At 45.8% G+C, this 22,106-nt stretch overlaps 1 protein-coding gene across 2 annotated transcripts in view; it reads left to right on the forward strand.

Moving 5' to 3' along the window:
• The window catches only part of pdzrn4 (PDZ domain containing ring finger 4), a 529,562-nt gene that overhangs the window by 60,510 nt on the left and 446,946 nt on the right, over positions 1 to 22,106 (forward strand). Inside the window, exon 1 of one of the 2 annotated variants that reach the window (XM_048549357.2) lies at positions 19,668 to 20,636. The exons of the other annotated variant lie outside the window; for it this stretch is intronic. Within the exon in view, the coding sequence (XP_048405314.1) occupies positions 19,917 to 20,636 (720 nt within the window). The 5' untranslated portion in view covers positions 19,668 to 19,916. Of the gene's footprint in view, positions 1 to 19,667; positions 20,637 to 22,106 lie in introns of those variants that run through there. 2 annotated transcript variants of the gene reach the window in all.

Here is a 22,106-nt window from a genome sequence, read left to right on the forward strand (position 1 = left end):
CCAGGAAGCAAAATGGTCAAGATCTGATGACTTAGAACGTGTTTCTATCAAATACCCATAAAACTGTGCCCATTTGACTGTCTAACTCAATATTTCATTTGCATACTGCATGCATTGAAGATCCAGTGAGGTGTAACAATGTGATGAGATGCTTTAATTTAATTTTGAATAGGTTGTTTACTGCAATTTTCCAAAAAGGCACCGTATTCAATTAAGAATCTCACTGAGACCAAACACTGTCTTGGGTCCAAAGTCAATTGGTTGACAATGATTGTCGGACTCAGTCTGTGATTATTTCTTGACCTCATGATTTTCAAAGCTATTGTGTATTTTTCCTGCGGGAACTGCACATTATCTGTTTCGCTTATGCCTAACCTTTTTTCATTCATTGGGTTGGGGAGTGCAGGTGTCATTGGCTGAGGCAGCATTTTATTGCCCATCCCTTGGTACCCTTGAAGAGGTAGTGGCCTACCTTGGTCTCTTGACCTTCTGCAGTCTATTTGGAAAGGGGTTCCACGATTTTGACTCAGTGACACTGAAAGAATGGTAATATTTCCAAGTCAGGATAGTGAGTGGCTTGGAGGGGAACTTGCAGGAGGTGATGTTCCCATGCATCTGCTGCCCTTGTCCTTCTAGTTGGGTGTGGTCATGGGTTTGGAAGGTGCAGTCTGAGGATCCTCTGTGAATTTTTGTGCTGCGCCTTTGTAGATGGTGCACGCTGTTGCCACTGAACACCAGGGACAAACGGCTTGAATTTCCAGTCAAGCAGGTGGATTTTTTTTCAGCAATTAATTACTTTAATGACAAGTTTCCATTGAAGGGGAAAAAGCTATTAGTTGGACTAGATTTTTAGAGGCAGGTTAGCAGATCATCTTGATCTTGGTTCATCTTGACACAATTTTAAGCATAGGAATTTCACCGATCGAGATAAATGAAGAGAAGAGGGTGCACACTCAGTTTTATGTTACTGATCTTCTCAGTAACTAAGAGTTTGTACAAGTCTCAACCCTACAGGCAGCGGACAGGAAGAAAATTTATGCTTAAGTGTCAGATTGATCTCTGTAGGGGCATCTACCTTGCTGTTGTTGCTCAGCTACAAAAAATTTCTTTCTGAAGAAGTGTCCAGACCTGAAAAATCAGCTTTCCTACTCTTCTGATGCTGCCTGGCCTGCTGTGTTCATCCAGCTCCACAGCTTGTTATCACTAAACCTGTACAATGCCTCTCCTCAACATGAGCACTGTTTAATGATGAGATTCCCAATTTAAGAGTGCAGCTGGAAAGCAGATGTCTCTGTCACCTTCCATGTTACAGAAAGGACATTATATTTGAAAGCAGCGAAGTCTGTTGCTAATCTTCATTCTGTTACTTATTTCTGATGGTGAGACGGCTGCGCGACCATATTTGACCCAATGGGTAGAATCTTCTGCCAGAACTGGTAAGCTTGGCCACTGGACGGGCACTCAATTGGACCCAGTGGTTGCACTGCCAGCTGCACCAGAGTTAAGCTGTGTAGAGGAAAACCGATCGTCTGCCCCACTCCCAACTGATGGCCTTGTATAGAGGATCTCACTTTGCCATCACTGGATTAACCCAGTTGCAGGTTAACTACAGCCCAGTCTGATGGTGAACGAGGAACCAAAGGCACAGAGCTTTTCCTTGGTGATTAGCATTCATTCATGTGGATGCAGTCTTAGAGATTTCCTCAGTATTCACCGCCAGTGTCCCGGATGTGCCCTTTGTATGCTTGTACAAATCCATTTTCTGTGCACCCCTCACTATTTCACCAACTCGACATTACTGAGTCCCATTTTGTGCACAGCTTATCACGGTGGGGCTGGAGGGTTTTTCTGACTTAAAGCAAATCAGTGTCTGATCAAGAGACTGGGCATCAAATATGGGGGTGCCCACTTCTCACCTTGATTCTGAGCTGCCCACACCACAGCCTCACTTCCCTTTCTCCTGAGATCTGGGAGAATGCAATTCAGGCTGCAGCCACAGCTGCTTCAGTGGCGCTGCTGAGAGCAAGAGCTACTTGCCTCTGATTGGCCAACAGCTCAATCTGGGCAGGACTTGTGGGAGGGAATCTTGATTCCAGTCAGCTGTCCCTGGGGGGGGAAAATGCAGCATTTGTCTTGCAGAGAACAAAGTGTGGAGCTGGATGAACACAGCAGGCCAAGCAGCATCTTAGGAGCACAAAAGCTGACATTTCGGGCCTAGACCCTTCTTTCTCTAGCTGGCTTTTGAGATACTTGGCCCCTCAACAACATTTCTGATCGCCGTGAAACACCCTAGTATCTTTCTCCCCCAATCCCAGTGGCCCTGGAAATCTGAATTTTTCAGCCAATCATTGCAATAAGTTCACCCTGACATAAGAAAGAAGATGCCTTATTCCCAGTTGAAATGAGCATTCAACTCAGCATCATTTTGACATTATCAGCAGTTGGTTTTGCTCAGTAAAGTTCCCTTGCTTCGGTTGATATTCATGGAGAAGTGGAACATAGTTCTCTGTCTCCAGGCCATCCAGAAAGTGTAAGTTACGTACAAAATGGAATATAGTTAACCCTGCAATCTCCCAACCTTCCCTAACCTCATCAGTAACATAGTCAAACTACAGTAATCCATTCATTCTGGGGAAAAGATTGCAGTGAACCAAATGATCGCAGCACAGTGGTTAGCACTGCTGCTTTGGACCTGGATTCAATTCCAGCCTTGGGTGACTGTACAGCTCCACACAGATATTCTTCCCAAGTCTGCGTGGGTTTTCTCTAGATGCTCCCGTTTCTTCCCACAGTCCAAAGATATGCAGGTTAGGTGGTTTGGCCATGGTAAATGCGGGGTTGTGGGGATAGGGGCTGAGTCCGGGTAGGATGCTCTTTGGAGGGTTGGTGCAGACCCAATGGGCTGAATCGTGTCTTTCTGCATTGTAGAGATTCTGTCATTCTATAAATGACTCCAAGCAAGGAGTCCCAAGTAGAACCAAAATACTATCCAGATAAACCAGAGAACTGGCTGACAGCTTTAAGACATGGTGTCATGTTTGTGGGGGTGGAATGGAAATAACCATTTATGCCACAATATGCCAATGAAATAAAAATTGAAGGTCTGAGTCTTCTGATAACCTTTTGACCCCATAGATAGATAATCTAACCTTTCACACTTCGAGGATGTAAGTATGAATGGAAGCCAGATTGACATAATTAAAATTTACTCTCTCTTGTGTCAGAAAACCTTGGTGAGCAGTGTTCACACAGTTTGAGTCCAGTGATTAATGACAGTGAAGCTTGAACATGCACATAACCTTGCTCTGAGGTCACATTGAAAGCTGGTTCACAAAAGCTAAGTGCTTACAAATGGTCCCCCATGAGACCTGGCAATCTTCCTGTGAAGTTCTGGAAACTCAGTCCTACTTGATATACCACATTATCTCTGACGCCCCTCTGACTCATTCACTTCTGCTTGGCTGACATGCAGTCTTTTCTAAAGCTGTATATACCACAGCTGATCATTGGCAAGATTAAGACCGTCATATTTGCTTCGAACTCCACACCATTGCCAGTGACCATACTCCTCCTCATGTTGTTGTTTCAGTCTGAATCAGGCTAGTCACAACTTTAATTTAATATTCTTCTGTCCAGCTTTCAGCAGACCTTGTAAATAAATCTACGTACTCTTCAACTCAAAGTTCCCTGCTTATCATGCTAACACTGCTCACCTGACATCTGCGAACAAAACTCTCACCTCGCCTTTTTCAGATTCAATTAGTCTAGGAGGGTCTCACATCTTCAACCTCTCTAAAGGTCAGCTGGTTTAAAGTTGTGCTGCCCGTATCTTAAAGAAAATGCCACGAACTTGTGAACTTGTCCTTGCTGGTTCTCATTCTGACAACATCTCAAATTTAAAATTCTCACACTGAATCTTTTCATGGTCTTACCGATACTTCTGAAACATCTCCAAACCAATAAACTCACTTTTTATTTGACTCCAGTCTCTCATGTATTCCACTTCTGTTTGTTCACTGGTGGCAAATGTTTGAAGTCCCTCATTCTGGAATTGCATCTTTAAACTGCTCCTCTTCAAATCCCTCTTGTTTCCTCTTTTAGCATCCCTTTACAATCGTCGTCTTCAATGAAAGTTTTCCTCACATTTTTGGTTTGGCATCATAATTTTTAATTCTTCGCAAGAACACTGAAGTTACCTCCTCTTTGAGAGTGTTTTCTACATTAAATATAATTGGTATAGAACATAGAAAAATAGAGAACAGAACAGGCCCTTTGGCCCTCGATGTTGCGCTGACCTGTGAACTAATCTAAGCCACTCCCCCGACACTATCCCATCATTATCCATATGCTTATCCAAGGACTGTTTAGATGCCCCTAATGTGGCTGATTTAACTACATTGGCAGGCAGGCCGTTCCACGCCCTTACCACTCTCTGAGTAAAGAACCTTCCTCTGACATCTGTCTTAAATCTATCACCCCTCAATTTGTAGCTATGCACCCTTGTACAAGCTGAAGTCATCATCCTCGGAAAAAGACTCTCACTGTCCACCCTATCTAATCCTTTGATCAATCTCCAATTCTGCTATTTGAATTTTGGTGACAGAGTTTTCGAATGAGTTGCTTTTTGCTCTATTGTGTCCTTGATGAATACGTCCTACACAAGTTGGATGAATCATACACTTTGTTTTTTAGTATCAGTATTTTGATATTCATGAGAATCAGTATAAGCAGGATTTCAATTTCAAAAATAAAAATCACAACAGTAGATTCTCACGAGGACTAATACATGGATATCATGTTGTAGGATAAACCCTTTTTATGTCACAGTTAACATGCATAACTGGGTAACAGGAGAAGAAGATTTGGATTGCATTTGACTATTTAGTGGGAATGTTGGTGTGTATGTACAAGCAGGGCATGGTCCCCTCCCAAACTCTTAACTAAAATGTCTGCACTCATCAAGGTTAGCCAGAATATACCTGAGAACACTTCTAAGCTCTTTTCTTTTACTAAGCTTTCCTAAACATAATATTTAAAAATCATCAAGCCAAATTGCACTCTTGCATTCTGATTGCATGATTGGTTATCCAAATTCAGTCAATACTTTGGGAGCATTGAATTATGGAGCTGCTGTCCTCATAACGAGATTTTCACCACCTCAAACGAGACTCAAAGTACAGCAAGGGGTGTGATTCTGCTGTCCTAGCCAACATTCTTCCTCTCTACACATAGAGAAATCTATCTTGTCATTAATCCTGCAGCTTGGGGGATTTCACAGTGCCCAAAATGGCTACACTATTTTCTTGTCCAACAACAAGAGTGTCAGTTAACTCAGTTGGCTGGATGGCTGGTTTGGGATGCAGAGTGACACCCTCAGCTTAAACTGCCACCAGCCCTGTCTCTCAAATGGGAGAACAGCTCTTTGGTCTGATGAGAGTACACTGACATTTTTAACTGCAAAATAATTGAGCTTTGATGCATTTCAGAAATGCAATGAGGTGCCAAGTATAATACAAATACTTCTGAACGAATTTACCTGGTTTCCAAATAAACTTGATTGACCATTCAAGATAGATCACCTCTCAGTTCCGAAGTCACTGTACGCTCTCTGTGCTGTACGCGGTGGTCCCTTTGTTTACAGAGAAAGAGACATTTAATGCTCAAATACTGCCAACGGGAGGTGACGAATCTTAAGTTCTTTTTCTGGAGAACCTTTCAAAATCAAATTCAGATCAAATTAAATTATACTGAAGAGTGCTCACAGGATTGTTGATTCAGCCAATATTATTTACAAATTGTTCAAAGTGGTAGTGAAATGAACCGCATTGCTCACCCTGAGAGATGGGAGAGGGAGGCGATGAAAGCTGAATCTCACAAATATCTCATACTTAGAAACTATTGTTGCAGTTTATCTTCACCTATGTGCTCAAAGCCCTGCATACTAAGACACACACTGCAGGGAATGTCATAAAAATGGCGATAAAACACAGTTGGTTTATTATTCATTTTACAGGAAAGTATTTTTAACTTAACGCTTTCTGCATTATTTTAACTCAATGCTGCTCACTATTTTCTTTTTGTTCAGGGCCACATTTCAAATCGACATCTTGTTTGAGGGTCATTCTCAAGAACACTGCACTGCAAACTGATGAAATCAGGCCTGCACTGGGATACCGCACGCAGACTGCTCCTGATTTCAATCTTTATGACTGTGACCAATTAATGACACCAAATAAAGTCAAAAGCAGCAAAGATTTGGAGCTGGGGGAAGTCTCAGGGTGCTTCAGAAGGGGCTGATCACGCTCTAGATGGACCGAGGGTGCAGCGGGGCAGGGGAATTTGTAGGTAGTGTCTGTGGAAGATTCGAATTTTGCTTGTGCTTCCTCTGAACCATCAACCGTTCTGTCTCTCTTTGTCATTCTATGTCTTACGCTCTGTCAGCTAGCCTGTCACTCATGCTCTGTCTCTCTTCTCTCATTTACTCACACTTACAGACTGGTATGTGCTTGTGTCGCAGAGGATAGTAGCTGCCTATATTTAGGTTTGAAGCAACTTAGCTTAGAAATTCACTTGGAGAAGATGAGGTCATGTTTACAGGTTCTAAGTTGCCTTTTGTCTTCCACAATCAAGTATTGTTGGCAAGTTAATTGTTCTTGCTGCAAAAAAGTGCATTTATTCAGTTGAAAAAATTGTAATTAAGCTAAATGGTAATCTGAAGTTCTGCCTCATGATACAGTGTTTTGTACACTTTGCCCTTTACACAGAGAGAGTAATTAGTATGGTAGAATAGGTGGCTCAATGGTTAGCACTGCTCCCTCATAGCGCCAGGGATACTGGCTCGATTCCACCCTTGGGCGACTGTCTGTGTTTGCATGTTTGCATGTGGAGTTTGCATGTTTTTGCTGGTCTGCATGAGTTTCCTCCAAGTGCTCTGGTTTCCTCCCACGGTCCAAAGATGTGCAGGTTGGGTGGATTGGCCATGCTGAATTATCCATAGTGTCTAGGGATGTAATAGTTAGTTGGCTTAGCTATGGCAAATGCAGGGTTACAGGGATAGGGTAAGAGTAAGGTCTGGATAGGACGCTCTTTGGAGGATCAGTGTGGACTGAATGGGCTAAATGGCCTGCTCCCACGCCGTAGGGATTCTGTGGTACTATGAGGTGATATTCCCTACCCAGTGTACAGAATAAGGAACCCCAGTCACAAACCCTGTGCCAACCTATAGTTTAAACTAGATAGTGTGATGAAAGGAATATGGTCCAGATTATTACTGGAGTAAATTTATGACAGGTAACACTGAATCTGAGTAAATATTTAATGTCACAATGCTAGCATTGTGGTAGTGATTCAAGGCCTGGTTGAGAACAATCAAATTTTGACGAGATTCTTTAATGTGGGGAGGAATACAACAAAACACAGACAGGGAGGAAGAGAATTCCAAAGTGCTGAGCCAAGTAGATGTCAAGCACTTCACCCCAGGCACAGTAAAGCAAACTTTAAAGCAAATAGTTGTGCTTCAAATTGGTTTGTGGGCTGGGATGACTCTGCAATTGAGAGAGCATGTCTTGTGCTGTTGAATTGAGGGGGGGGGGTGAATGGATCCTGATCTGTTAATACCCCATGGGTCACCAGAGGCTCAGTGTTGCCACAGATTTGCTCTTGGCCATGTGGGAGGGGTCGCTGGCCTGTTTTATAGTGCCAAGGACCAGGTTACGTGAGCAATCATTTCTCAGCTAGCCTTTTCCATGCAAACTCCTTGTTTGATCCCAAGCATAGCTCCAGCAACACTGGAGTACTCATATTCAACTATTCCAGTGGTAAATGCACCCGGCTAATCTCACAATTAATGCAGGTGAATATCTCTCGAGTGTATACTGAAGTCACTTTACCACCATATGGTAACCAAGGGCTCTCAATGATCTTTTGCATTTGTGCTGTCTAAAATGATGAGATAAAAAGCAAAGAGTGTACGTCTGTATTCCACGCAAGTGAATTTTGAGATTACAAACCCCATGAGTGTGTTTGATCCATATTGCTCATTTCCCAGAGAGGAAAACCAGTTCAAAACAATCGCTAATACTTGGAAATGGACAGGGCTTACTAAACAAGTCAAATTAGAAAGTGGCATTGGCAAGTTTTACCGGGTTTTCCTCCTGGGTTACAAATTTGATGTGGATTTGGATGTCTGGTGTGGTGTGTGGCTAGTATTGGTTAAGTTTGTTAACTGTACCACAATATTTTTTGCCATTGAATATACCAATAATCTCGAACAGGTTTGTCGTGCTCCAACCTGCATCATGAGTGGTCTATTTACACACACACACACCTTTTCATGGTGACACCTCCTCACTCATATCCTTTATCTGAATGATTTGCCTGATTATGGTGATTAAATCGAACACGATAATATCAGTGCTTTTGTAATATTAGAGGTATTTAAAACAGCTTGTTTTGTTTATAGCTTGGCTGTGGATTAAAGGTTTGTTACTAATCGAAGATAAACCTCTGGAATTTGCTTTACAGTGTTTGGGAGATTAATTGTGCAGAATGGACTCCATTGTTTATGGAAGATACAGTTTTGGTGGGCCAAGCGGCTGCTTTTCATTTCATTGTGGAGCTAAAGGAGCACAGAACAAGGGTCTCGACCCGAAATGTCAGCTTTCCTGCTCCTCCGATGCTGCCTGGCCTGCTGTGTTCATCCAGCTCTACACTGTTGTCTCTGACTCCAGCATCTGCAGTTCTTGCAATTCTGTTCATTACACGGTCTCTTTTGTTTTTTTTCCCTGTGCTTCACTACATGAATCAAAACTTACCCGGTTTATACCTACAGCTTTTTGGCGGCTGTGTCTGTGGTAAAGCTCATCAGGTTTTGATACGTTGTTGCTCTTTTTTTTTAAAAAAAATGCAAACCACTAGTTCCTCATTGATCAATCTGGGGGGTAAGATTCCAATTCCAAATTGTACTATTGCAATTTTCAATAAATTTCATTTCATTTCCACGGAAATTTATATTTTATATAGCGTCTTTAACGGAAAGGTGCTTCACGAGCGCATTCTAAAGCAAAATAAAATTCCGAGCCACATTGGGAGGTTGTGCGGGAGATGGCCAAATGTCTATTCAACGAGGTGGTCTTAACGAATATCATGAGAGGTTCAGAGGTGCAGAGAAGTTTCGGAGACAGTTCCAAAGCTTCTGAACGGTGCGGCTGAAGAACAGTCTTGAATGTTGAAGTGACTAAATCCAGGATGTTTGAGAGACCGGCTTTAGATGATACTGATATCTTGGATTGGGGTGGGGGTGTTAGAGATTATAGCGACAAAGGTGGGGTGGGTGGGGAGGAGACGGGGTTTGCTGGTGAGTCAATTTGAAAATATTTACAAACATTTTCAAAGGAGGATATTATCTAACCGAAGCATCTTGAATTATTTTACCCTGTTAAAATTCCTACACACTGTAGGTTGTTTCTGAACGGGGAATGATCATTATTTAGTGAACGTTTCTGTAAATCTGTATGAGGAGGCCACATCAACAAGAAACTGCGCAGCCGTCTATTTGCGATACGTGTAACTTGTCAAGAATCACGTTTCTTGTGCTGTAAGTTGCTTTCGCCTGTTCTTTTACTATTTTAAAAGTGGTACGCATTATTTAAAATAACCATTGTGTAAAACCTTCGGGGCCCGGAAAGGAATGGAAAAAACATTGCTGAGAAGAATAAGAAGCATCTTCAGTTCAAACCTTCTACAAGTGATATAGCAATTGTGCCTTTAATCAATATCATTCTGCAAAGTATATCATTCAGAGTGATTAATACAAACATCGTCTTGTCGGCTGCAACTCAGCGGCAAGGTTTCAACCTCTCAAGAGTCAACGCGTCATTACCATTGATATTTCAGTGCAGTGCTGAGGGAGTTGGATCACTGTGGGAGGTGATTTCTTTCAGGTGAAATGTTCAGGCATGGACTCTAGCTGCCTGTCTAGAACTTGTGACATGATGTGTTTTTGGACAAGAGGGAGTTCTCCCAGTGTCGTGGCCAATGTGTATCCCTCAACCAATTAAGTCTACATTGAACAGCTTATCTAACCAATATACTATTACTGTTTATTGAGATCTTGTTTATAAAATTGATGCTGAATGCCCTGGATTACTGTGGTAACTACACTTGGCGAATGCTCAGTTGAGAGTAAGCTACTGAGAGTTCGGAAAATGTTCCGTATAAATGCACTTTTTATGTTTTTAAGTTAACAATGTCCTTTTATTGGTATAACTTTCTCTTAAAAATATCAAAGATTCAGCATGGTAGTGTGAGAGCTCTTGGGTCTCTGTGTGTGAAGGAACAAATGTCACAGATGCATGATAATAAAATGTGAGGCTGGATGAACACAGCAGGCCCAGCAGCATCTCAGGAGCACAAATGAAGGGTCTAGGCCTCTCTGATGAAGGGTCCAGGCCCGAAACGTCAGCTTTTGTGCTCCTGAGCTGCTGCTGGGCCTGCTGTGTTCATCCAGCCTCACATTTTATTATCTTGGAATTCTCCAGCATCTGCAGTTCCCATTATCTCTATCACAGATGCATTTAAGGAGAAGCTAGATAAACGCAGGGGAAGGAACGGGATTAGTAGGATTAGGTAAAGGGGGATGGGAGGTTTATGTGCAGTATAAACACCACATACTTCACAGGGCGTTTCCATGAAAAGCTCAACAGCGTTGAATTTCTGGCAGAGTTTGTTTTCTGATTCTTTATCAACAGTGGATCGAAAGTTAATCCAAAATTATGAGGTGTCAGAGGAGCAAAGTACTATGATTTGACACAAATGTTGCTATCCAATACTGTAAAAGACAAACTGTATTTAATTGTAATATTCAAGGAAAATTGGGTGAATCTGAAGTTTGTTAGGCTGAGTGCTAACCTTGGTGAGATTTTTTTGGAGTTTTGCCCCATAAGACTGAGAGAGATTTCTCGCTGTCTTGTGACATTTCTCCCGTTCAGTGTCGACCCCATCCTACCAATCACTGTTAAGATTTTCTGGTTACCAGTGCTCGGATATCCCAGAATTGATTGGCATCCGGGGCATCAGTGACACCTTTGATAGGCTCTGTCAGTCCACAGTTGCCCCGCACTGTTCCTGACATTTGCTTTGGATGTGGCAGACAGGGAAAATTTGGCACTCCACTTTACGGGCAGGGACCTGGAGTTCCTGATGGATTGTGTGGTGCAGAGGGATATCCTATTCCCTAAGGAGCAGAGGAGGAAGCCACGATACCAGACCTTGTCAGCCTAGTCTGAGCTTGCTATGCAGGTCAGTGCAATCAAAGCCATCTGGTGTGTGCAGTGCTGTGGGAAGATGGTCAATGATTTTCTCCATTCTGCCAGCGAAAGAACTACCACTACCTTGCCGATACCTAACACTCGCTGTCGTGACTAGTGGACCCACCAAGGCTCGTGCTCTGCCACTCTCACTGTTAACGTGCAATCACTCACCAGCCCAACCCTCAACACCGATTAGTCTGCATGCCCTCTGTGTTGTGCACCGAAAGTAACAGCTGAGTCAACCACTTTTGTCTCCTCTGGTCCCTGCCTCTCATTCCAGGAGGAATACAGACCACAAAAGTTGCAGAAGGAGTCATGGCAGGTGCTCAGCTGCTCACCCTTCCGCTCCTTACCCTTCACAAGGAAACTTTTAAAGCCTCCAAGGGATTGACTGACCAGGTCTACCCCAGTTGGATAGACCCAGACACTGCCCTTCATTGATCGTGCCAAAAACCCCTCACTGAAGGCTGCCTCCCTTCACTTCACTGAGGATTGCTGACAATCCATGGCACGGTTCCTGGCTTTGTGTCTGTGCTCAACAGCACGGCAACACTCTGAGCCTGGTACCCCTTGCTTGGCGGCAGAGCACAAAAAAGCAAAGCAATGCGCCATGCTGTGGTCATCCAGATAGATTTGGAAATGAACAAGTGCTTTCAGAGAAAATCAATAGTCTGGGAAAGCAGCTTGGTCCAGTTGTGAGCAGGATATTATTTTCCTCCATTCATTTGTGGGATGTGAGCGTCGCTGGCTGGCCAGCATTTCTTGCCCATCCCTAGTTGCCCTGAGACGGTGGTGGTGAGCTGCCTTCTTGAACCGCTGCAGTCTTCCTGCTTTGGGTTGATCCACAATTCTATTAGGGAGGGAATTCCAGGATTTTGACCCAGCAACAGTGAAGGAATGACAATACATTTTCATGTCAGGATTGTGAGCGGCTTGGAGGGGAACTTGAAAGTGGTGGTGCTCACATATGTCTGCTGCCTTTGTCCTTCTCGATGGAAGTGGTTGTGGGTTTGGAAGGTCCTGTCTGAGGATCGTTGAATTTCTGCAGCACATCTTGTAGATAGTACACACTGCTGCTACTGAGGGTCGGTGGTGGAGGGAGTGGATGTTTGTGGATGTAGTGCCAATCAAGTGGGCTGCTTTATCCTGGATGGCATGAAGCTTCTTGAGTGTTGTTGGGACTGTGCTCCACCAGACAAGTGGGGAGTATTCCATCACACTCCTGACTTGTCCCTTGTAGATGATGGACAGGCTTTGAGGAGTCAGGAGGTGAGTTACTTGCCACAGTATACCTAGCTTGTGGCCAGGTCTTGTCGCCACGATGTTTATGTGGTGAGTCCAGTTGAGTCTCTGGTCAGGGATAACTCCCAAGACATGGATAGTGGGAGATTTAGTAATGGTCAGGGGAAATTGGTTAGATTGTCTCTTATTGGTGACCGTCGTAGCCTGGCATTTGTGTGGCACGAATGTCGCTTGCCACTTGTCAGTCCAGGCCTGGATATTGTCCAGATCTTGTTGCTTTTGAACATGGACTGCTTCAGTATCTGTCACTCTAGCTCTAGATTTTCTCAAAAGTGGAAACATACTCTCCACACTTACTCTGCCAAGGCTGTCCAGGATTTTATATATTTCTGTCAAGCCATCTCTTACTTTTCTAAATTCCCAATGCATATTGGCTTAGCCGTTACTACTTATCCTCTGAAGACAACCTGCCATACCAACCTCTAGGATCTGGGGCAAGTGCAGGAAATTGGGATTTGCTCACCTTCAATGGCAGTTATGTTGGTGCAGATCGATGGGCCTTTTCTGTGCTGTATGAATCTATAAGATTTTCATCTGGTGAATCCTTTTTGAATTACTTTAAATGCATTGACACCTTTCCTTCAAGGGGATGACTAATACTGTATGCAGTTACACCAGAGGAGACCTCACCAATTCCCTGTGTAACTTAAGCACCAACCTTCCTACATTTTGTTCAGTTCCCCTATGATGCATGATCTGTTATCTTTCCGAATTACTTGCTGTGCCTGCAGATTAATCTTTTGTGATTCATGCACAACGAGAGCCCAGATCTATTTGAGTCGCAGAGCTCTGTGATCTCTCACCATTTTGACAAAATGCTTCTTTTGAAATTTAATCTCTATTGTCATGTGAGGGGAGAAGGTGAACGCCATATAAGTCTCTCAAACAGCAACAAAATTGATCAGATGAGCTGTTTATGGCTTCAGTATGCCTAACACCACTCTGCAGCAAGGTGCCTCTGAAACTGCACTGACCCCTTACCCTTAAGGGAGAAGGAAGCCACTTGCAACTCAGCCAAGGTTGACACTTTTAATAAGTTTGTGCCTTGCATTAATTTCCACCCTCACCTTCTCTCCTAAAAGCGACGGGATAGATGCAAGTTTTAGTGTGAACTTCCAGGAGTTCTGGCAGACCATTTGAGAGTGGACACTATGCAGGCAAATTCTATCTTGGCATTACAATACCTGCACTTCCCAGCAGGCATCACTTAGCAACAATGAGAGGAAAACTTGGATGACGTTTCATTTGCACGATCTTTCTTCTTCACATTGCACTGAGGTTACTGTAATACAGTGATAATGGGAACTGCAGATGCTGGAGAATCCAAGATAATAAAATGTGAGGCTGGATGAACACAGCAGGCCAAGCAGCATCTCAGGAGCACAAAAGCTGACGTTTTGGGCCTAGACCCTTCATCAGAGAGGGGGATGGGGTGAGGGTTCTGGAATAAATAGGGAGAGAGGGGGAGATGGACCGAAGATGGAGAGAAAAGAAGATAGGTGGAGAGGAGTGTATAGGTGGGGAGGTAGGGAGGGGATAGGTCAGTCCAGGGAAGACGGACAGGTCAAGGTGGTGGGATGAGGTTAGTAGGTAGGGGATGGAGGTGCGGCTTGGGGTGGGAGGAAGGGATGGGTGAGAGGAAGAACAGGTCAGGGGGGCAGAGACAGGTTGGACTGGTTTTGGGATGCAGTGGGTGGAGGGGAAGAGCTGGGCTGGTTGTGTGGTGCAGTGGGGGGAGGGGACAAACTGGGCTGGTTTTGGGATGCGGTGGGGGAAGGGGAGATTTTGAAGCTGGTGAAGTCCACATTGATACCATTGGGCTGCAGGGTTCCCAAGCGGAATATGAGTTGCTGTTCCTGCAACCTTCGGGTGGCATCATTGTGGCACTGCAGGAGGCCCATGATGGACATGTCATCTAAAGAATGGGAGGGGGACTGGAAATGGTTTGCGACTGGGAGGTGCAGTTGTTTATTGCGAACCGAGCGGAGGTGTTCTGCAAAGCGGTCCCCAAGCCTCCGCTTGGTTTCCCTCCCCCTCCCATTCTTTAGATGACATGTCCATCATGGGCCTCCTGCAGTGCCACAATGATGCCACCCGAAGGTTGCAGGAACAGCAACTCATATATCGCTTGGGAACCCTGCAGCCAAATGGTATCAATGTGGACTTCACCAGCTTCAAAATCTCCCCTTCCCCCACCGCATCCCAAAACCAGCCCAGCTCGTCTCCCCCCCCCACTGCACCACACAACCAGCCCAGCTCTTCCCCTCCACCCACTGCATCCCAAAACCAGTCCAACCTGTCTCTGCCCCCCTAACCTGTTCTTCCTCTTACCCATCCCTTCTTCCCAATCCAAGCCGCACCTCCATCCCCTACCTACTAACCTCATCCCACCTCCTTGACCTGTCCGTCTTCCCTGGACTGACCTATCCCCTCCCTACCTCCCCACCTATATACTCCTCTCCACCTATCTTCTTTTCTCTCCATCTTCGGTCCGCCTCCCCCTCTCTCCCTATTTATTCCAGAACCCTCACCCCATCCCCGTCTCTGATGAAGAGTCTAGGCCCGAAACGTCAGCTTTTGTGCTCCTGAGATGCTGCTGGGCCTGCTGTGTTCATCCAACCTCACATTTTATTACTGTAATACAGCATGTGCAGCCTACAGTGAGAGCACAACACGCTTTTCAGTGCATATGTTTTACTATATACAAACAAGTTTGTGAATAATGATTTTAAGTCCAGAAATTATTTAAGTGGCTGTTTTTCTCATTTATAATTTCTGGCATTGTGACAGTTTTCAAAATGCATATTTTGAATAATGTATACAAGTTGTCTGAGATACAGAAAAATTTCCTGTACGACCGAATCCTAAGTCAAAATGTCTGCATTAGAGCATAAGATTTCCATTGGAGCTTTTTTTTTGCTGATAATTCATTTATTTAATCATTAAAACCTTTCCAAAGATCAGTCTGCCAGACTTGCACAGGCAAGATTCCAGGGAAGTGGAAGGAATATAGCAGGCAGTACGTGCCAAATTTCAAAAGTAAATAAATGGAACTACAGCAGTTAAAGCGGAGTATGGATGTAACTGTCCCATTACATTTCCAAAAGGACAGGACTAGGAATTTTCAGTCCCTTGACAATAATTAGCTGTGCATTATAGGTTTTTGTGTTAACAATGCAATAGGGTTTTTCCATAATCCCCTAATTACTATAGACACAAATCCCAGGGTGGGCTTGTAAGTAGATCAGAACTTCAGCAACAAAATTTCCTCTTCCGCCTCAGTACACAGATATCACTTCACATCAGAGTGCCACTACTTTGTCCCAAATTCTGTCGCTTATCTCTTTATTGTACGCTGTGTCAATGTCGAAGTGAGCATGTTTTGATAAATGGTTTCTTTTGAGATGGTTAAAATACACACATGAAGTGCTTGAGCAGATTTTTTACATTCTGTGGCTCTCTATAATAGATCGTAATGCCGAATGATTTTTGAGGGGTTTCAAACTCGTTTACTCGAGTCTATTGACATTCCAGAGTCTTTGTGTTTAAAAAGGTGCTTCAGTTAGAATTACAGCTGTGACCATGGTGAACTGTAGCTGCAGCAGCAGTTTACTCTCAGTAACCCAGTTACAGCATATCCGAAATATTTTATCTCCTCATAATTTTAATATCTATATCTCCATATGCGCCCTCTGTTTGGAAAGTCCAGATTATTTTCATGTGGTGTTTTTACAGCTGATGTTAGAGTCTGACTGCCTTCAAGTCAATGTGGTACTGTATATCCATCGAAGTTTCATTGTCAAGCACTTTCCCAGCCATCATAGCTCATCATAGCTCAGTTGTCATTCCAGTGAGGACTGCTTTGTTGGCATTAGAAAAGTTAAAGAAAACAGCACTTAATGGCATCAATCACTGCCTTACAGTTGTGTGTGAAGATTTGCTTTGTTTTGCATAGATGAGTTCTTAAAAGACGCCAAGCTAAGTCAAATTTCTGTTATCGGTGCCTCAACAAGCATATATACATTACAAATCTTAAACCACTTGAAGCAATTTGGGAAATAAACATTTCTAAAGTCTCTCTTTTCGACCTCTTCTGTTTCTATCATATCTCCTGTCCATCTACTCTTCTGGAATATCAGTCCCAGCTTCTCAAATCTTTTCATTTGATTGAAGTTCCTCAAGCCCGGAACCAGTTTTGAAATCTTTTCTGTTCCCTACCTAAAATCGTTATGCCCCTTCCTAAGTCTGGTGTCCAGTACTAAGTGTGATACTCCATCTGCAGCCAAACACTATTTTGTTGTATAGAAAAAAAAGTCATACTAGACTCAAAACTTTAACCCTGTTTCTCTCTAGATCCTGCCAGACCTGCTGAGTTTCTCCAGCACCCTGTGATTGTTTCTGTATTTGTTGAGATTTATTGTTAACTTCCTTACTTTTTTGTGTTTTTGCTCCCATTTACAAAGACCAGGATCCTGTGTGTAGAATTGTTGCAGAACAGAATGAGGACTTTCAGCCCATCGTGTTTGTACCCACTCTCCAAATGAGTAATTCTAATGCCATTCCCGGGGCCTCACCGTATAACCCTAGTGACTGTTCCTTTTCCGATCACAATCCTCTTGCCCCTTGTTATAGGCCGAACTGACAGGCAATACTAGACCAGAGTGAAGCCTGGTTTGATAAACCTTAAGTTTCATTTTTGCTTTTTGATTCGTAAGATGATCAGTCACTGAGCATATTCCGAAATGCTGCTGATGTGGTAACAAGAAAATAATTTAAAAGTGTGGAACAAAAACAAAGTTGCTGGAAAAGCTCAGCAGGTCTGGCAGCATCTATGGAGGAGAAAACAGAGTTAACGTTTTGGGTCTGGTGACCCTTCCTCAGAAGGGTGAACGAAAGGATGAAAAACATCCCTTCCTCTGTTGGAATTTAAAAGTGTATTTTGCACAAACTATGAAAGAACTATTTGAAACTGCCTTATTACAAACGAACTGACAGTCAAACCTTTTACTCCAACAATAACTTTACAGATACTCAACCCTTAGTGAATGGTCACCCCCCCCCCCCCCCATTTCTACCCTAAAGCTCTTTGTTCAACTTTAATTAACTTCTTTTTGGCAAATTTCTGCACTTATGCAAAGCCATTTACTTTAGTTAATGTCTCTTCATGAAACCTTTAGAGAAGCTACTAACTCAGTTCGATTCTGTAAATACCTAACCCAGTACCTTTGCTTTTGCATAATTTTCAGAACTGAACCCTTTAGTTTCCTGCTCCTTGGGTGCTGTCTGACCTGCTGTTCTTTTCTAGCATTACATCTCTTGACTCTGGCTTCCAGCATCTTCAGTTCTTACCGTCTCCGAATCACTTCATGCTTCTTTTCATCATATTCATCTGGTGCCCATTGTGCTATCCTGTCATTTTGAAGTTGTGCGTTATTCATCCTGAAAGCTCAAAATGCTTTCAATTTCTGTATATGTGCAAAACATCAAATTGTGTACTGTACACTTGGCTCTGGGTCGTTCGTTTTGTACCAAAACCATCAAGGGTCCCAATGCTCTAGGCCCGAAACATCAGCTTTTGTGCTCCTGAGATGCTGCTGGGCCTGTTGTGTTCACCCAGTCTCACATTTTATTATCAAGGGTCCCAATGCTGATCCCTGGGAATGCCACTGCAATATTTTCTCCAACCTGGAAAACATCCAATAACCCAATCCAGTTCCCATTCACTCAGATAATTTGGAATCCTCGCTGACAGTGTCCTTTTCATTTTGTGACCAATAACTTTCACACTGTATATGGTGCTTTTAAAAAATTTCCATGTTGTTGGGTCGCCCAACATTTATTGTCCAGACTGAAGGTGATGGTGAATCACCTTATAGGACTCAGACTGTCTTTGTGGTGTAGCATTGACATTCCCAGTGCTCTTTGAGAGGGAGTTCCTGGATATCGGTTCAGCAATTGAGTGAAGGGATGGCGGTATAATTCCATGACAGGAATGTGAATATTTGGACTGCCATTATGGCGGTGGCACCCTTCACTTTCCCAGTGATAGATATTGCAGATTTAAGGGGTGATATCAAAGGAGCTATGAAGTGTTACTGCAGTGCATCTTGTAGGTGGCACATAATGCCACTATTAAAGGTGGGAGAAATTCCTGCAGAAGCGGGAATCTGTACTGGAAACAACAAATGCTGGAGATCACAGGGCAGGCGGTATCCGTGGATTGAGAGGCAAGCTAAAATGTTTCAAATCGAGATGAATCTTCATCTCTGTTCTCTGTATTGAGTTGCCAGTGAGCTTGTCTGCTGATTCGACTGTTGGTGACATCACTCAACTGTTGGCAACTTCCAACAGGGGAATTAGATGAGAATCTGGAACAGGAACGATGGTCAGGTTGCCTATCTCTAGCCCGGGAGCACTGACATAAAGTACACTGACTAATCTGTGCACGGGGGTATTGAGTGGGTTTCATGTAGCAGTGACCAACTCACTCAGCTGTCAGGGAACGCCATGATCTTTGGTCATCTGATGCCAAGTGAGTGCTGTGTGGATTCAGTTAAAACACAAAATACAGGGCAGGCCAAGAAAAAGGAGGGAGAGGCACCATTTCACAAATGCAGACCTTGCCTTCGAACTGGCCCTTGACGTGAGCAGAGCTCTGTAGGGTCTAGGCCCGAAACGTCAGCTTTTGTGCTCCTGAGATGCTGCTTGGCCTGCTGTGTTCATCCAGCCTCACATTTTTATTATCTTCGAGCTCTGTACTTGTTGGGCGAGAGGGAAGAGGTCAGAAATGTATGAGGGTGGGTAAAGAGAGAAAGGGTGATACTGGACTTTTAAGGGTGGGGGTGTGGAGAAAGGGAAAATAAGTGTGGGCTGGGAGTTAGGAGTTTCTTCAATGATTGTGTGCGCGGAGGGGGTTGCCGTTCTGTTTTAAAGCTATTGGTAGCTGTTGTTAAGTGTGAAGTCTGTACTAAACGAAACAGTGAGCGATCGACCTCTTTCTGTCTCTCCTCCCCTGTCGTTCAGATTCCGGAGCCGGACCTGATTTCGGGGGAGGGCAGTTTTAGGTGGAATACGGCGGGAGGGCTTGTGGATTACAGCTGTTCTCGCTGACACTGGCAGCGCACACAAACACACACACAGACCAGCCGGACCGGGAGACTCCAGAGTGAAGTTCTGCAACTTCACTCGCAGTCAGGTTATTTCCACCCACCACCCCCACTTCTCAGAGCGCACTGGCTGCCAAGGAGAGGACTTAACTCTCCTCTAGACTTGATTTGAGAGAGAGAGAGACAAACACACACAGAGATGGGGTTCGAGTTGGATCGTTTTAACGAGCAAGTGGACCCTGACTTGAAGTGTAACCTGTGCGACAAGGTCCTGGAGGATCCCCTGACCACACCGTGCGGTCATGTCTTCTGTGCGGGTTGTGTGCTGCCTTGGGTCGTGCAGAAAGGCATGTGCCCTGTCCAGTGCCAGAGGATGTCCACCAAGGAACTGAACCACGTCCTGGCTCTGCGTAACCTCATCTCCAAGCTGGACATTAAGTGCGATTACCGGTCCCGGGGCTGCGGGAAGGTGGTGAGTTTACAGAAGCTGCCCGAGCATGTGGAGATGTGTGACTACAGCCCGGCTCGGTGCCGGCACCCGGGCTGCCAGGAGGTTCTCAGCCTGAAGGACATGGACTTCCACATGAGGGAGAGCTGCGAATGCCGCCCGGTGGGGATCTGCGAGCAAGGCTGCGGGCTGGTGCTGCTGCACCGGGACGTGGCACCGGCCGGAGGCGCTCACTGCTGCGTGGCTGCTCTCCGCGCCCGGGCTGGCTCGCTGCAGCGGCGGGCCGCCGGCTTGGCCCGGGAGCTCAAGAAGCAGGCGGTCCGGGCCGGCCACCGGGAGCAGGCGCTGCTGGCCCAGGTCTCGGCGCTGCAGAGCGAGGTGCAGCTCACCGCCCTCCGCTACCAGAAGAAGTTCAACCAGTACATGGCGCACATTAGCAGCATCAGCAAGAACATCGCCGCCTGCTGCAAGGTGAGGAGGCGGGGCGGGGGGGAGTTACTGAGGAGGGGGCAACTGGGGCGGGGGGGACATGGGACAGTTACTGAGGAGGGGCAACCTGGGGCGGGGGGGACATGGGACAGTTACTGAGGAGGGGCAACCTGGGGCGGGGGGGACATGGGACAGTTACTGAGGAGGGGGCAACCTGGGGCGGGGGGGACATGGGACAGTTACTGAGGAGGGGGCAACCTGGGGCGGGGGGGACATGGGACAGTTACTGAGGAGGGGGCAACCTGGGGCGGGGGGGGACATGGGACAGTTACTGAGGAGGGGGCAACCTGGGGCGGGGGGGGACATGGGACAGTTACTGAGGAGGGGGCAACCTGGGGCGGGGGGGGGACATGGGACATGGGACAGTTACTGAGGAGGGGGCAACCTGGGGGTGGGACATGGGACAGTTACTGAGGAGGGGGCAACTGGAGCGGGGGGGGGACATGGGACAGTTACTGAGGAGGGGGCAACTGGAGCGGGGGGGGACATGGGACAGTTACTGAGGAGGGGGCAACCTGGGGGGGGACATGGGACAGTTACTGAGGAGGGGGCAACCTGGGGGGGGACATGGGACAGTTACTGAGGAGGGGGCAACTGGGGCGGGGGGGGACATGGGACAGTTACTGAGGAGGGGGCAACTGGGGCGGGGGGGGACATGGGACAGTTACTGAGGAGGGGGCAACTGGGGCGGGGGGGACATGGGACAGTTACTGAGGAGGGGGCAACCTGGGGCGGGGGGGACATGGGACAGTTACTGAGGAGGGGGCAACCTGGGGCGGGGGGGACATGGGACAGTTACTGAGGAGGGGGCAACCTGGGGCGGGGGGGGGGACATGGGACAGTTACTGAGAAGGGGGCAACCTGGGGCGGGGGGGGACATGGGACAGTAACTGAGGAGGGGGCAACTGGGGCGGGGGAGACATGGGACAGTTACTGAGGAGGGGGCAACCTGGGGGGGGACATGAGACAGTTACTGAGGAGGGGGCAACTGGGTGAGAGCTGGGTGCAATTGTGGGGGCATGGGGAGGAACTGAGGAGAGGACAAATGAGGGGCAGAGAGGAAAGAACTAACAGGACAAATGAGGGGGTATGGGTGGAACATGGGGCTGGGGATGGTACTGAGCAGGGGGCAAACAAGTTATGGGGAAGCACCTGGGGATATAGGTTGGTACTCAGGGGGCCAATGTGGGAGCATGGGGAACTAACTGAGGAGGGGCAATCGCACCTGATGGAGCATGGGGGAGAAGCTGTGCAATGGGAGGGGTAACTGGAAGCATGGGGCAGAAGCTTTAGGTGGCATTGGTGTAAGTAATGACAGGGGATGAGATGAGAGGGGTGGGAACATGAGGCAGCTGGAGAGGACTGGGAATGGGGGGCATGGGTAGAAGGGGAGTGGGAATGGATAGAGGCTAAGAATAGTAGGCCAAGCTTTGGAGGGAAGTTGGTGGGTGG

This window comes from Stegostoma tigrinum, chromosome 18 (assembly GCF_030684315.1).
Source record: "Stegostoma tigrinum isolate sSteTig4 chromosome 18, sSteTig4.hap1, whole genome shotgun sequence".
Taxonomy (NCBI): Eukaryota; Metazoa; Chordata; class Chondrichthyes; order Orectolobiformes; family Stegostomatidae; genus Stegostoma; species Stegostoma tigrinum.